This window comes from Lutra lutra, chromosome 7, assembly GCF_902655055.1.
Source record: "Lutra lutra chromosome 7, mLutLut1.2, whole genome shotgun sequence".
In the NCBI taxonomy this organism is placed as follows: domain Eukaryota; kingdom Metazoa; phylum Chordata; class Mammalia; order Carnivora; family Mustelidae; genus Lutra; species Lutra lutra.
In genome coordinates this window covers 142,910,420-142,926,565 of record NC_062284.1, presented here as the reverse complement: position 1 = coordinate 142,926,565, position 16,146 = coordinate 142,910,420, and the positions used below count along the sequence as shown (strand labels likewise).

General features: G+C 63.4%; 1 protein-coding gene across 9 annotated transcripts in view; it reads left to right on the top strand.

Moving 5' to 3' along the window:
* BEGAIN (brain enriched guanylate kinase associated) overlaps positions 1–14,255 on the top strand; it is a 46,423-nt gene extending 32,168 nt beyond the window's left edge. For 5 of the 9 annotated variants that reach the window (XM_047738990.1, XM_047738991.1, XM_047738989.1 and 2 more), the window contains exons 3-7: positions 5,520–5,681; positions 7,122–7,188; positions 8,316–8,423; positions 11,015–11,098; positions 12,171–14,255. In XM_047738990.1, coding sequence (XP_047594946.1) covers positions 5,520–5,681; positions 7,122–7,188; positions 8,316–8,423; positions 11,015–11,098; positions 12,171–13,520 — 1,771 coding nt within the window. In that variant the 3' untranslated portion in view covers positions 13,521–14,255. Of the gene's footprint in view, positions 1–1,474; positions 1,565–5,519; positions 5,682–7,121; positions 7,189–8,315; positions 8,424–11,014; positions 11,099–12,170 lie in introns of all 9 variants that reach the window. The other 4 variants (XM_047738986.1, XM_047738987.1, XM_047738985.1 and 1 more) reach the window with 1 other exon arrangement.
* Positions 14,256–16,146: the final 1,891 nt, after the last annotated feature.

Genomic DNA, 16,146 nt, shown 5'->3' with positions numbered 1-16,146 from the left:
GGCCTCAGTTTCCCCACAGACCCCAGCCTCCCACTACTCTTCTGAAAACTCACCTGCCAGGAGCTCCCCTGAGGAGAGGCCCTTTGGAGGTAGGACTGTCTAAGGGCTGGGAGGGACTCTCACAGACTAGGCTGTGGTCCAAGCCCCCAGGGCAGACTGGCGGCTTCCGGATGTTCCTACAGGCACAGGCCTGTCCTGCCCCTGCTCTGTTCACTCAGCAGCATTGGGGTCATTGGCCAAGGGTGGACACTGGGGTTGGAATTTCAAAGTCCTGTCCACCCGGAGACCCAGCCAGGGCCCTGCCCACCGCCCCTCCTCCACAGAGTGCTGGGTCCCCAGCTCAAGAGACCAGGGTCAAGGGCAGCCCATCTTACAGGTGGGGACACGGGGGGCTTCCAGAAGTGGCGACCAGTGAGCGGGACACAGCCCAGGGCTGAGAGCTTCCCTACTTCCCTCTTGACCTGTCAAGTCAGCCCTTGAAGTCTTTTTTCAGAGGGCGAGTGCAAAATTTGATCCTTAGTCAATTTTTTTCTGGTTTCTCATCACTATAGGAAATGTGACAAATCTAGGGACGTATAGAAGAAAACTTTCAAATTACTTAGAACCCCTCCACCCACCGCCCACTCACACTTGCCCCTGCTTTACTCTTGGTGGGTGTCGACATACGGATCCTCCGAGGTGGGCTTATAGTGCTCTCTGCACACCCGTGTCTCTCAGCGGTTTTCGGAAGCCTGATTTCCGGCGCTGCAGCCTCTCATCGGATCTCTGCTCTGGTTCCGGGCCGGCGAGGCCACCAGAGCGTCCCTGGAGAGACTGCGGGGGACTGTGGTGGGGGGAGCACTCCGAAGTGGATTTGGCTGGGGTGCCGATCAGTGTCCTGGTGACCCTGCATTGGTGGCACCAAAGCGGGGAAGGGCAGACCCGGGCCCCCCACGTCCCTCTGACCCATCCAGCTCCCCTGCAGCCCGCCCGCTGCCCAGCCCACACAGGCCACAGAGTTGGGTGAGAAGGGGTCTCAGGGAGGGGGTAGTGGGCTCTGTCCTGGACCCCTAACTTCTGCCAGGTTCTCGGCCCCCAGGACACCCCTCCCCTGCATGAGGCCATCACAGCCTCCCAGCCCAGGTGGGGCCTGGTGTCAGGCTGTCCCTCCACGCTCCTTGTCTCCTGGGCTCTCCACTTGAAGGGTCCTGCCAGGTGGGACCTTGCCCCCATGACTCTTCTCCGAAGCTGAGACCACGAGGTAGGCCTGCCGGTGGTGGGACGCAGTGCCACCGCTGGGCCCAGGCAGCCATGGCAGGGAGGTGCCATGGCTGGGCCCCCCACTCGGGTTCCCGCACCCGCGCTCTGACACCTTGCTAAGGAGTTCTGCTGCCTGGTGGGGGGCGGGTTCCATGCCTCCCTCTCTCTGTGCCTGTGGTGGGCCCCGGGCGGCCCCCACCCCCTCTCTGAGCAGCTCTGTCCTCTTCGCCCACAGGCTGCGAAGCCCTTGGGTGCCCTCGTGCGTCGGGCAGCCCCGTGTCCTGCAGGGCCGACTGGCCAGGTCCTCGCCCTCGCTCTGGGACAGGTAACATGCCTGCTGTCTCCCCGGTTCCTTGGTGTTTCTGCGTCTGTCCCCAGACATCCCTCCCGTGTCTGCGTCAACTCGCCCGAGACAGACGGGGAAGGGCCACGAGCTCACCACACCTTCCTGTGCCATCCATCTCAGAGACGAGGCCCACGAGGCCCCCACAGCCCGCACCCCCTGGCCCCAGCCGAGCTCTCTGTCCTGGGGCTCAAGCCTTCCCCGAGTGTCCAGGGAGGGCTCCTGGGGGAAAGCGGGGTGAGAGGTGCTGCCCTGGGATGAGGCCTGCACTCATGCACATCGTTCTTCCCTGGGAGGCGGGAACACGCTTCCAGGGGCTTCTCATGGGCCAGGGAGGGACTGGAAAACACCCCCTCCCCCACAGGCACCCCATCAGGTTAGGTGCACGTCCTGATGAATTCACCAAGACACAGGGCAAAGCGAGGTGACTTCACCAGGCTGCAGGCCGAGTGCCTGACTGGGGGCGTGGCTCTTACCTGACGGCCTGGCTCTGGCCGGTCTTGTCACAAAGGACTCCCGCGCCTTCCCTGTGTTTCCGTTAAGGGGCTATTTCCAGATGTCATAGCCTCCTAAGTCAACTCCTTGCTCAGGGGGAAGCAGACGCCCCAGTCCCCGAGTGATCCCCCCAGATTCCCAGGAGCCTGGAAGCCCCAGGTCCACACGGGGCTTGCCTCTAGCATCATGAGCTGGGGCAGTGCACAGACGGCACAACTACCCTAGCAGCACGTGGGTGGGTGCCTGCACCCCTGCTTTACAGATCTGGAGACAGAGGCCGAGGTCAGGCAGGGCTCAGGTCGATGCTCAGGGAGGTGGGGGAGCGCTGGCGGCAACAGGGACACCACCCAGGCGACTGTGGACCCAACCCAGCACCAGCCTTGGACCTTCCTGGACCAGGCCAAGGAGGGGATGTGTCCAAAGCTTCTGCATAGCTGTTCATCGAGACTCGGTGACTGTCTGTGATGGGCAAAGGGCGAGGAGGGGTCACCACAGCTTCTCGGAGGCTGAGTGGGGACTGAGGGTGGCTGTGCCCTTCTCAGGGGTGGGGACCACCGAGGGCAGGGCGGGGGCAGCACTGAGGCATGGAGTGTCAGGTGCCTGTAGGCCGTGGATGTCTGGATTGGGGGGGACCAGAGAGAGGCCTGCGCTGGAGATGGAGGCATGGGGCGGGGGGCTCCCTGTGTGGCGGGCAGGGAGGAAACTGAGCCTGAGCTGTTCAGGCAGGAGCTGGGTGCGAATAGGGCCTTGATGATCACCCGGGCAAAGCCGAGGGGTCTGCAGACTGGACGGAGTCCAATGGCAGAGATGGGGAGAGACGGGGTGGGCTCCAGCAGCGGGCCTGGGCATCTGCTGTGACTGAGGGCTCGGAGGTGTGTCTGGGGGCGATGAGGGGCGGAAGTCAGGGGCTGGGGACTCTATGGTCTCAGGCCTGGCCAGGGTGGGGCTTGGGGATGGGTGGGAGTAGTGTGTGAGGGTCGGTGGGACAGAGCCACCCCAGTACGTCTGGAAGGCCACTGGGTGCCATGAGACTCAGATGGGCCAGCTCGGTGAAGCGGTCATCTGGTGGGGGAGGCCTTGACCGGGTGCCCACCTTCCAACCCTGTCGTGCGTTTGTCTCACCGCGGAAATTTCCCTCCAGATGGTGGGTTCCAGCAGGTGGGGGCTGTGCTGGCCCTTCCCACGGCTGCTGGGGGCCAGGAATGGGGTGGGGCAGGGCCGGAAAGGAAGGAAAGACGGTCTGGGATGGGTGGGACCTGTGGCCGGGTCACAGCAGGGCTGTGCAGTCTGCATGATGGCGGGGTCCATGCTGGGGCTGCAGGTGGGTCGCCGTGGTTGGGAGGGAAGGTCACTGGCTGTGGGTGGCAGGGCGTGGCCACTCAGGTGGCCGCACGAGTGAGTGGACGATGCTGTCATCTCTTCCCAAGGGGACAGACCCCACCTGTACCTTGTGACAGAGGGCTATGGGTGGGCCCACAGGCCCCCTAGGGCAACTGACTTCAGAGGCTTCTGCCCTACCCCTTCCGCCAACACTGTGCCTGCAGGGGGTGGGGCTGGCTAACATGGGAGAGTCCCTCAGAAGCTAAGAAGCTTCCCACTGGGCAGAAAAGCTGGGGGCTGAGGACCATCTGGGATCTGTAGCTGAAGGGTGGGGCAGTCCAGCATGCTGCCTGGAGGAGGCAGCCAGACCCGTGTGGGCAGCCGTGGGCACTGTGCTGCGGGGCTCTCCTGGATTAATGCTGTGCATCTCCCTAGGAGTCTGACCCCTGTGGGGACCTGCCCCACCCTTCTCTGAGGTTCTCGAAACATAGGCAACTTTTTACTTTTATTTATTTAAAAGAATACAGACGTGGGCAGGAATCCAGGAGTATGTGATGGAGATCAGCTGGGTGTGTGCCCGTGGTAACATGAGTGGCTTACACGCTGGGCCAGAGGCTGAAGGAGACTGCCTGCTCCCTGATCCCCTCACTCGGGTTTGGGTATCGGAAGTCCTGGAACACGGGCTCTTCTTGCTCAAGCTCCCACAACACCTCTGGGCAGAGTCCGAGTTCCCAAGCCCTGCCTCCCGCCGGTTTGCAGCGTGACACCTGCGGACTCCCCTCCACTCCCTTTTTGCTGGGCCCACAGCAAACGCGCCAGAAATGACTATTCAAAACGGTATTGGCTCCAGATTGTCCCCTGGGGGTGCACACTTGTTCCAGCAAACAGTGGGCCTGCTTGCCTTCCCGCCCCTCTGACCTGGGCACCTCTCTGGGCAGAACTGTTCTCAGAACCAGGGCTTTGTGTCCACAGAGCAAGATGGGGGCAGTCCACTCTTCCCAGGAGGAAGCTGAGGCCTGAAATGATAGCGGGCAGCCTGGGGTCCCATGGCAGTGGGGGCCAGCGGCAAGTCAGTGTGACACCAGCGGCCCCGCACACCCCGTGATGCCAGGCTGGAGTTCAGCTGAGGGCCGCACGGCCCTGGTGGGCTTCATTGGCCCTGGAGCCCTGGGGCCGGGCCAGGGGGGCCTGAACAGAGCTGGAATCTCAGCTCCACTCATGCCAGACACCCAGCAGACACACTTGGTGCCAGGCACCTGCCGGCCAACCTGGCCGAGCCCTCAGCCTGAAAGGGGGACATGCGTGAGTCCGTGTGTGTTTCGGAGTCTCTCCGGGCTTTGCTCCTGTGCGGTGTAGCTCCCCACCGCCCCGGGGCCACCATAGTGTGTGGCCACCAGCCTTGCCCCTCTTGCCTTTTGCCTGACTGTAGAATCGAGCACATGCTGTCAGTAGGCCATTAGCCCGTGTCTCTGTTTTCTGGGCTGGGGGCCCAGCGTCCTGGTGTGCTAGAGGAGCCTGCCGTCTTTGGAGAAAACGGAGCCTCAAGAGCTGGGGCTGGGGCTCTGGAAGGCTTCCTGGAGGAAGGGGGACGCGAGCAGACCAGAGCTGTGCAGAATTTCCGAAGCCGTGTGCAGCTAGCTGACCACTGCGGCGGAGGCTGCCTGGGCATGGGGCACACAGCCCCTCTCCCAGACCCGGAGGTCACACAGCCAGTTTGGGGAGCACAAGACGGCTGGCCCTGAGCTTCCCCACCCTTCCCTGCAAGCTGTGCCAGCCGGAGCCGGCTCGGAGTGGGAGAGCCCGGGGCGCTGATGAGCCCTCTTCAGACCAGGGTCCTTTAAACCACCCCAAAGGCTCGCCAGGTTCCCCAGGTCTGGGAGGGCCCGGGGTCAGTCGCTCCTCCAGGGGGTCCACGCGGGTATTTACTTAGGGCGGGGCGCCGCTGGGCCTGACCGCCTCTCTGACCCCCGAGGGGCTGGGCACCGCCGCGGGAGGGGGGTGCGGCGTGCGTGTGTTCGTGCGGCGGGGCGCACGCGGGGCACACCCGCGGCTGGCCGGCTGGGGCTCGGTTTCCCGCGCTCAGCGCCGCGGCCCGGCCCGCCGCCGCCGCGTGTCGTTGCAGCGCGCTGCAGGAGCAGAAGGGCGAGCTGCGCAAGCGGCTGTCCTACACCACGCACAAGCTCGAGAAGCTCGAGACCGAGTTCGACTCCACGCGCCACTACCTGGAGATCGAGCTGCGGCGCGCGCAGGAGGAGCTGGAGAAGGTCACGGAGAAGCTGCGCAGGTGCGGGGGCGGGGCCGGGGCGGGGCCGGCAGCGGGGGCGGCCCGGAGTTCGCAGCCGCCGCCGCCGCCGGGGGAACCCTGCTGGCTCCCGAGGGACGGGCCCCTGGGCCCCGTTCACCGCTGCCAAGCCCGGGGCTCGGTGAGGGCAGGCTCCTTTTCCGAAGTCGCACTTTGTGCCAAGAGCGGCTGGGTCGGGCGGGACTGGACTCCGGGTCTAGATACCGCCGGAGAGGCTCTTCCCAGGCACCTCTCCCTGGTCTGTCTGTTCATTACTCTCAGTTAATCTTGGGGGATGGGGGACAGCAGCATGACACACGTGCAGCCACCTGCAGGCCCCTCCCCCCGCCGGCCCTCCGGGTCCCCACCCACTGGCCCCTGGGTCTCTGAGAGGAAAAACGATGTCTAGCCCCGGAGATGGACCAGTGGTCCGGGACCGTTCCCTTGAGCAGCATGGCCGCAAGTATTGGGCCAGGTGTGCCGAAAGCAAACTTTTCTAAAAACTTGGTTCTTCATGTTGAAGACATTTTCCTCAAGAGTATTACACACTCTCCAGCCTTTAGGAAGATAGCAAAGAGAATGCGGAGTTTGCCCTTGGCTCGGTTTATTCTTTTTTTTTTTTTTTTAAAGATTTTATTTATTTATTTGACAGATCACAAGTAGGCAGAGAGGCAGGCAGAGAGAGAGGAAGGGAAGCAGGCTCCCTGCTGAGCAGAGAGCCCGATGCAGGACTCGATCCCAGGACCCTGAGATCATGACCTGAGCCGAAGGCAGCGGCTTAACCCACTGAGCCACCCAGGCGCCCCGGCTCGGTTTATTCTAAACGTTGATAGGGCCTACAGGCTGGGGCTGCCCCCGGGGAAGGGGTTTGCCAGGAGGGCTGTTTGTCCATCCCTGAACATCCCCCTGCTCCATCTAGTCCGAGGGAACAAAGTTCAGGCCATTCAGTCGGACCTCTGTCAAGGTCTCTCCTCGGCCACTTACTGCTTGAAACCCCTCCAGCCTCAGTTTCCCCACTGGTAAGACTGGGCGGTGGGCCCACAGTGACCCTCCACCCAGGCTGTCAAGAGGGTGGACACTCTCCCAAATTCCCTTCCACCCTCACACTACATGCCATGGTGCGAACATGGCCCCTGATTCCCGCCCAACACCTCGAGGCCGAGTAAGTAAATGTGAGCGAAGTGGGTGTGAGCAAGGACAGGACAGAGCCGCTTGTGGGTACAGGCCTCCCCTTCCCATCCCAGGTGTCCTCGTCCCTGGCCCAGGAGAGCCCTCCGCACAATAGCTTTCTGCTGTGCGCAGAAGTGCAGGCACACCCGGGTGGGAGCGGGCGGGGGTCAGGCGTAGGCAGCCTGTGCTCAGCCCTGCTCTGCCCAGAGGGCTGGGGGGCCGCAGGGGTCACGGGTGGCCCAGCCTGGCACTACAGTGACCGCATTGTTCCAGGATTCAGAGCAACTACATGGCGCTGCAGAGGATCAACCAGGAGCTGGAGGACAAGCTGTACCGCATGGTGAGGGCCCCCCGCCGGCCGCCCTGGGCCCCACCCCAGCGCGCCCCTCCCGGAACCCCGGTGGCAAGCCACCAGCCAGGCTGTCATCCCCTCGCCTGCGCAGGAGCTGCTCACAGGGCTTGTTTCCTGGCCTCAACCCCCCAAGCCCCGTCCCCAGGACCAGTCCCAACCCTTTTTGCAGTGCACGGGTGGGTGCTCTCGGGACTATGAAGTCGTACGGTTCCAAGCTGCCCCGTGAGCCTCCTCTGTGAGTGGGGCTGTGGGAAGGACGTGAGCTGGGGACAGTGACCCCGCTTTAGCGGTTGGCCTGGAGACCCAGACCTGGTGGGACAGAGGCCTGAGTTCGCGCCCTGGGTGAGCAAGAATGATGTTCGAACCCAACTGTGCCTCCTGTGCGGACACCCCATCTTACGGTAAAGAATAAAGGGGAAAGTGCCGCCCCTCCGGGAGACGCTCCCACCATCTGCAAGTGCGGCCTCTTTTTTGTGTTGATCGGGCTGTTGGGACCTCAGTTTGGAAGAGAAGGGGACAGTGGCAGAGGCGTCCCGGTCCTGTATGGCTGGTGTGGGGGGAGGGGCCGGCAGGGTCTTGCACCTTCCCTCACCGAGAGGACTTCCAGCGCTTTTTAGTAGGTTACGGGCTTGTTTTGTTTCTGAAAATCAGAATTGGGTGTTCGACCTGCTGTCTTAGAGTGCTGTCGGAGCCGAGACAGCTTGGCCTGGGACCCTGGACAGGGCCCTTGCCTTTCTGAGCTCAGGTGGAGGCTGAACGAGGACTGGTTCAAGGCAGAAGCGGGTGGTGCAGGGCCAGGGGCCAGGCTTTGTGCTGAGGGCAGACTGCCCTCAGACCCAGGAGGAGGAATTACTGTCCCCGTGGTGTGGGTGAGCAGGAGGCTCAGGGAGGCAGTGACTTGCCCAAGGCCGTCTGGCTCGGCAGTGGTGGGAGCACAGGTGAATTCGAACCTGGTGGTCTGTGCTCCTACTCCCATCTTCCTTGGCCTTGCAAACCCCTCATCGTTATCGACTGCAGGAGGCACCCAGGACACCTATGGAGCAACTGGGCTCGAGGCCCAGGCCTTGGCTGACCGTTGACCAGCTCCTTCCCATACCCCCCACCCCTCGTCCCAGGGCCAGCACTATGAGGAAGAGAAGCGAGCACTGAGCCACGAGATTGTTGCCCTCAACAGCCACCTGCTGGAGGCCAAGGTGACCATCGACAAGCTGTCGGAGGACAATGTGAGTGTTGGACCACCGTGACCCCTAGGGGCCCAGGCCCTGTGGCCTCCAGGCTTCAGGGGCTGGCATGCAAGGTGGGAGAACAGGGCAGTGGGGGAAGGACAAGGCTACCTCCTTGCAGAGATATACTGCCAAGGGTATTAGGGAAGAGACCCTCTGCTGGAAGGAAACGGGGCTCAAGGGAGCAACCACTGGGCCATATTATTCCATTCAGGGAGGGGCGTCCTGACCCCAGGTTTGGGGCGTGCTCATTCCTGCTCCAGACAGCCTTCGTGGGCCTCAGAGCCATGTGGCTGCCCTGATTTCAAGAGCCCCGTGAGATGGGCCCAGGCCCACTCGGAGGACACCTGACAGCTGACCACACATTCACTAAGGAGTGTCTGCTTCCTGCCTGGACCTCCGAGGTGGTGAGATTATGGTGTGAGGGACACAGACAAGAACTCTCCCGACCCACGTGCAGTTTGCGCCGGAGCAGGGGAGGCGGCAAACAAGATGACACGCAAGCCGTGTAGCGTGTTGTGAGTGCTCACTGCCACCGGGAAAACAACACAGCAAGCGGTGCTAGGGCGTCTGTCGGATGCTTCTAGGAGATGCTGCTAGATCAAGACCTGAGAGCGGCCAGAGAGCTGGCCACGGGCGCCCTGGGGAAGAGCCTTCCTTCGGGTGGAAAGAACCAGTTTGGCAGAGGACGCCCCTGTACGAACAGCGGAGGGAGCTCCAGGGGGGTGGGGGTCCCAGGCTCTGAGGTCAAAAACAGAACAGGAGGCCACACCATGCAGGCTTCTCTAGGAATCTCGGGTTTGTTTGTTTGTTTTTAAGATTTTATTTATTCATTTGACAGACAGAGATCACAAGCAGGCAGAGAGGCAGGCAGAGAGAGAGGAGGAAGCAGGCTTCCCGCTGAGCAGAGAGCCCGACGCGGGGCTCGATCCCAGGGCCCTGGGATCATGACCTGAGCCAAAGGCAGAGGCTTAACCCACGGAGCCCCCCAGGCGCCCCTCTTGGTTTTATTCTGAATGAAGTAGGGAGCCATGGAAGTTTCTTGAACAGAGGAGTAACATGACTAAGACCTATGCTTTTCTGGGCTCACTGAGAAAAGACAGTGGGGCAAGGTCCGCAGCAGAAGGCTCAAGGAGGCGGCTGTGGCAACAGTCCAGGCTGACAGCGGCTCGGCCAGGATGACACCCATGGAGTGGGGATAAGGGCTCAGGTTCTGGTTCTGGTTCAAAGATGGAACCCACTGCATTAACAGAGATTTTGGACGTGGGGTGTGGGGGAATAGAAGGGCCTAGCCCAACTGCAGGGTTCAGAGCCCGAAGGAAAGAAGGGACCTGCTGTCTCCTGGGGGGCTGCCTGGGGAGGAGCAGGAATGGGGCTGGACGGGGCACGCTCGGATGGCAGAGATGAGGGTAGAGATGCGGTGAGATGGCCGAGGAGTGTGGGCAGAGGAGGGGGAGGCCCTGCATGGGGCCTGGGGCCATGCTGCAAGTCTACAGTGGGTGTGGTGGCCGACCCAGGCTGGCCAGCCAGTGCGCACAGCCCTCTGAGGCCAGGGCCAGCCAGAGGCCTCTCGAGGGACGGGGACATCCGGTCCCTCGAGAGGCCTCTGGCCTCTGCTCTCGGCCAACTGTGTCCTTCCCAGGGGGCTCAAGGAGACATTGAGGAGACTGGGGACCCCTTGTCTCTCACCTTTGCAGGCCAAGCTGGGGGCACGAGCTCAGCACAGATGGTGGAGGTGGGGGAGCCTCCAGGAATGGGGTACGGCGTGGGGGGCAGCGGGGCCCGTGCCTTCCACAACCTGTCCGAGCTGCAGGATACCTGGTCCCGGCTGAGCTGAGACCGGGGGAGCCGGCAGATCTCAGGGCCCGTTGGTGGACCCCGGCTTCCCGTGAGGGAACCCTCCTCATGGTGGAGGGCCTCCAGGGCGGGGGACAGGACTGAAAGGCCCGACCACAGGCACATGCAAGAAAGATGAAAGCAGAGCCTCGCCAATCCTACTGTTTGCATCTGTTTTCAGCTCCGGAGGCTGAGCCGGTCCCGGCCCGACCTCGGGTCACACAGGTCCTCTGCCCCACCTTGCCCTGCCCCTCACCCAGCCCGGCAGCCACCCCCATAAGCAGGCCACACTTCAGGAAGGGGGTTGTGGAGCCAGTCTGAGACGCGGGGAGGCAGGGGCTGCAGGCACATTCCTTACCACCGGCTGGTGCCAGCCCTCTCTGCTGAGGCCGACAGGGGGCTGGGGGGACAGGACAGCCATGCTCTCCATGCCCAGGTTCTCTGGGAATTCAGGGGCCACTGGAGGCCCTTCTTCCATACGGCCTCCTCCTTGTGGGAGGTTCCCGTCTGGGGCGGCAGCGGAAGGGCCTGGCAGGGCCCTCTCCGTGCACCAGCAGCTCCAGGTCTGAACCGAGGCTCCCCCCAACACCCCCTGCCAGTCCAGTCTGCAGGCGAGCACGTGAGGCCCAGTGAGGGTCCTTGCCCAGCCTGCTGCCCAGCCAGCTGCCCCCGCACCTGGTCTCCGTGCTGGCCCCGGGCGGCAGGGCCCCGGACCAGGGGCAAGCCTGCACCAGATGGCCTCCCTTGTCTTCTAGGAGCTCTACAGGAAGGACTGCAACCTAGCGGCCCAGCTGCTGCAGTGCGGCCAGAGCTACGGCAGGGTCCATAAGGTGTCCGAGGTAACGCCAGCCCTGCCCCCGTGAGGCTGCCCTCGCCCCCCAGGACGCCTTGGGGCTCCAGTCCTACAGGCCCCACCCCAAGGCCACTTCTCCCCTTTGAGGGGAAGGTACCACGTAAGCCGGAGCCCCTGTCCTCCTCTGTACTGCAAGGATCCTGGCCTTTCTGAACGTGGTGCAAGGCCCCCCAACCCCAACGCCTCCTCACCCAGCTTGGACGGCCTCCCCATTCCCCGTGCTTGCCTCTGGGGGCTGCTCCTTGACCCTGCTCCAAGCTCCCTGTCCACAGAGCACTGATGGGGCAGAGCGACTCCCGTCTGAGCCTCATAGAAACTCTAGGCTTTGATTTAGGCACCATTACTGACAGTGGCCATTTCAGAGACGAGAAAACTGGTTTCACATGGAGTGACTAAGCCAAGGCCCCAGGACCCCACCCCCCGCCCCCACCAGGCTGCCCCAGGTTCACGCACTGCCCTCGGCTGCCCCAGGTTCACGCACTGCCCTCACCCTGGCCTCGACCCGTGTACCCTCTCCCCTGGGCCTGGGCCGCACCTAAGACACTCACAAAATGGATCAAACAGTAGCAGGACGGCCCCACGATGGACCAGGTGCTCGTGCAGAAGCCGCGGGGCACCTGGCCCCGAGTCTGTGTTGCATCTGAGTCTGTCTTGTTCAGGAGCACCCAGGCCTCACGACCTGGTAGGGGGTACCCCCGACAGACCTTAGGGCTGGGAGAGCAAGTGGGCCCCTCAGTAGGAAGAGATGAAGGGGGCTGCAGCCCCAAGAAGGGCCCAAGTCAGACCCTGGTTCCACCTTCTGGGCTCCTCGGAGCCTAGCTGTTGTAGGCTGGAGAGACAGAGGTGACCAGGGGGTCCTTGGGCGAGTTTCAGGAACCTTCCCCAGGAGCCGGTGCCATCCAGAGTCCTGGGTGCTGGCCCTAGCGGTGTAGTTTGAGAAGCCGTGGCCGGGTCCCTCTTCTGTCTGTGCATCTGTTGGTCACGGCCACAGTGACAGGTGCCGGGCTGACTGCTACCCCTGTCCCTGCCCTCCCCTCCCCACACCTGACCTGTTCTAGCTGCCCTCCGACTTCCAGGAGCGCGTGAGCCTGCACATGGAGAAGCACGGCTGCAGCCTGCCCTCCCCGCTCTGCCACCCGGCCTATGCCGACAGCGTCCCTACCTGCGTCATTGCCAAGGTGCTGGAGAAGCCTGACCCCACCAGCCTATCCTCCCGCCTGTCTGACGCCTCAGCCCGAGACCTGGCCTTCCGGGATGGGGCGGAGAAGCAGGGCCCACGGCCCCCCTACAAGGGGGACATCTACTGCAGCGACACGGCCCTCTACTGCCCCGAGGAGCGGCGCCGCACCCGGCGGCCCAGCGTGGACGCACCCGTGACCGACGTGGGCTTCCTGAGGGCCCAGAACTCCACCGACAGCGCGGCCGAGGAGGAGGAGGAGGTCGAGGCGGCCGCCTTCCCCGCAGGCTTCCGGCACGAGGCCTTCCCAGGCTACGCGGGCTCGCTGCCCACGTCCAGCTCTTACTCGAGCTTCAGCGCCGCGTCGGAGGAGAAGGAGCACGCCCAGGCCGGCACGCTCACGGCCTCGCAGCAGGCCGTCTACCTGAACAGCCGCGACGAGCTCTTCGACCGCAAGCCACCCGCCGCTGCCTACGAGGGCAGCCCGCGCTTCGCCAAGGCCACGGCCAGCGTGGCAGCGCCGCTCGAGGCCGAGGTGGCCCCGGGGTTTGCGCGGACCATGTCCCCGTACCCAGCCGAGCCCTTCCGCTTCCCGGCCTCCCCGGGCCCCCGGCAGGCCCTGATGCCCCCAAACCTGTGGAGCCTGCGGGCCACGCCGGGGGGGGCCCGGCTGGCTGGGGAGGACGTGCGGGGCCAGTGGCGTCCCCTGAGCGTGGAGGACGTTGGCGCCTACTCCTTCCCGGCCACCACCGCCAGCCGCGCCTCGCCCTGCAGCTTCTCGGAACGCTACTACGGCAGTGGGGGCAGCCCGGGCAAGAAGGCCGAGGGCCGCGCCAGCCCCCTCTATGCCACCTACAAGGCCGACAGCTTCTCGGAGGGTGACGACCTCTCCCAGGGCCACCTGGCAGAGCCCCGCTTCCTCCGGGCCAGCGGCGACCTGAGCCTGAGCCCCGGCCGTGCGGCTGACCCGCTGCCCGGCTACGCGCCCAGCCAGGGGGACGCGGAGAGGCTCGGGGTGCAGCTGTGCGGGGCGGGCGGCAGCCCCGAGCCCGAGCACAGCCCCCACAGTTCCAGGGACTCCCTGGAGCCCAGCTCCATGGAGGCCTCCCCGGAGATGCACCCCGCCGCCCGCCTCAGCCCGCAGCCGGCCTTCCCGCGGACTGGTGGCTCGGGGCTCAGCCGCAAGGACAGCCTCACGAAAGCGCAGCTCTACGGAACCTTGCTCAACTGAGCGCCTGCCTGCAGGCCGCGGCCACGGGGCCGCCCCCTCCCACCCACCCTGGGCCCCAGAGGGCACAGCTCGCCTCTCCCCAGACACCTGTCCTCCCCAGCCCCCTCCAACCAGCACCCTCTCTTCCACCCAACCCAGTCGAGCCTGAGAGGAGGACCCCTCCCACACCATCTTGTCCATCCCAGCCCCACCACGGTGGAATGTTTTTCACGCCCCAACATCCTTCCCCACCTGAGATGAGCATTCCCCCCTTTTATAAAGTGAAACTATTTTTATAGAGAAAAAGGGTCTTTCTTAACGCACTTGGCCTCCAGCTCCCTGGATGGCAGCCTTGGCGTTTTCAACACAAAGCTCCTTTATTTTTCGGGGGAGGACAAGGAGGGCCTGCCCCTGGGAGGGGAAGGACGGGGTCTTGTGGAGACACCCCCAGTGAGCCGGTGACAAGGGAACCCAAAACTCTGTCCACGAAGAGGGGAAATGGAATGGGTGGAGGGATGTGAAATGTTTTTAAACTGTTTTCGCCGTGTGACCAACACACCACCCCAGCTCTCCCATGGTCCGTAGTCCCGAGTGGGGCCGGTGCTCGTCCCCCAGTGTCCCGCTCCCCGGCACCACCTCGCTCTACCTCAGACGTAATGAGGCCCTCGACTCCCGGCGTCTGTGGCTCGCTTTCCCGTCGTCCGCGATGCATGCCCGGTCTGTTAGTACTGTACTTCTGTTCATTAATAAAAGACATTGGTGGAAAGAGCCGGGCTCCGGGTTGTCTCTGCTCCCCACCGCCTTCTGACCACAGAGACCCGCATCTTGGGCAGCATCCAAGCGCCTCCACGGTCTGACCCTGCTGGGCCTTCTCGCCCTTTCTAGGACGGGCCTTCTCTCTTCCTCTCCTCCTGCTGCCCCCCGCCCGCTGCCCTCTCTCACGTCTCAGATCTGGCTTCTGCAGGGAGGTCCCCGAGGATCTCCTTCAGAGCAGCTCTCACTTCTCTGAAACGTCTTTGTTTGGCCCCACTGTGAAGGGTGTTCTCACTGCGGAGGGGGGCAGCGGGGGGCTCTTCCTCCCCAACACACACACACACACACACACACACACACGGAGATGCCATCTGCGCGGTCCCCGGCCTCCTGTTGGTGTGGGATGTCCGTCCATCCGTGGGGAGCTGTCCTCGGACGACTGCCTGCCCTCTGCTCTCCGGCCCCTTCGGAATGTCCCTCTGGTTGTCTGCAGGTCCTGAGGCGCGTCGTCGTGCATTTGTCCTTCCTGGGGTTCACAGGAGTCCTGTATCTGCGGGCTGGTGTATTTTACCAGTTCTGGAAAATGCTCAACTTTCTTTCATTTTTTGTTTCCTCTCTCTTCCTGGGACTGCCTTAGACCCCTGGCAGCGCCTCTCACGGCACCCTCTGGGCACGATGCCCTCCCCGCTGCGTGTCCTGCACTGGGGGTTCCCCGAGCTCAGCCCACGTGGTTTGCCTTCCTTCACACACATTCTGCTTTGTCCACGCCCAACACAGCCACGGCGTTTGTAGTTTTTCGTGAATTTGTCCTACATGTTGTTCGGTTGACTCACAAACCTACACTCCCCCCGCCCGCCCCGTGTCCCTGTTCCCTGGAGATCATTCCTCGCTTGCCTTTTTTTTCCTTAAACACGTGGGCCCGGCCGAGCTGGACTGGGTCTGGCACTTCCCTCATGGGTTTCTCTTGGCTCCTGTCTTGCTGTCTCCTTTCTTCATGAGGCTGGTTATCTCAGATGCACGCTCATCCCTGTCCTCGAAAATCTATTTGGAGGTTCTGCAAAGCCTACGGTGGAGGCCAGTCCCCACAGGGTCTGTTCCAAGGGCCTGGACCCTTCCTGCTGGACACCAGCCAGCTCCAGGTGCTGGCTTGCAGTGGCCTGGCTCACCCTGCAGTACAGACCCAGGGAGGGTCTGCCTCTTGCCAGGGGACCTCAAGGAGGGTGGGCATCAGCAGGGGCTCCCAGCATCCCTGCACTTGACCTGCCTCTGCAGGAGAACCCAGCGCCGGCCCAACCACCCTGCACAGGAGCTGTGCCCCAGGAAGCCGTCTCCTCCAGCCAGAGGGAATGGGGAGAGGCTTAGGAGTCGGCTCCCCTCTGAGGGCCCAGTTTCCTCATGGGCAGACAGGAAGCGACCCTGAATGAGCTGGGGAGCAACTGGAAGCGTGCAGGGAGAAGCACGTGGCCCCTGGCACCCAGCAGACCCTCATAGGTGTTCCCAGAGGGGAACCCGCATCTAGTCAGCCCCACACTTTGGCTGTGTGAATGGGGGTGGGGCTGCCTCTTCCGGCCTCCGCTTTCCCTCCTCCAGGTAATCACAGTCCTGCCTGGCTCTCTCGCTCCTCAGGGCCAATGGACTCAGAAGTGTCAGGCCCTGGGTAGCAGGGCTGGGGACCCTGCGGCTTTGCAGACTGGGCCGAGGGCCCTCTCAGATTTGGGGCTTTAGCACCCATATGGTCACCCAAGCATCCTACAGACCTCACAGAGCTGCCCTGCCATGGCCTCCAAAACCATCCACAGTTGGAGCCCAGACGGGGTCTTGTTTCCAGAGGGCCTGCTCAGGGCTGGGTGGGAACAGTGACTTCTTTGGCCAAGAGCCAGGTAGCCTACAAAGA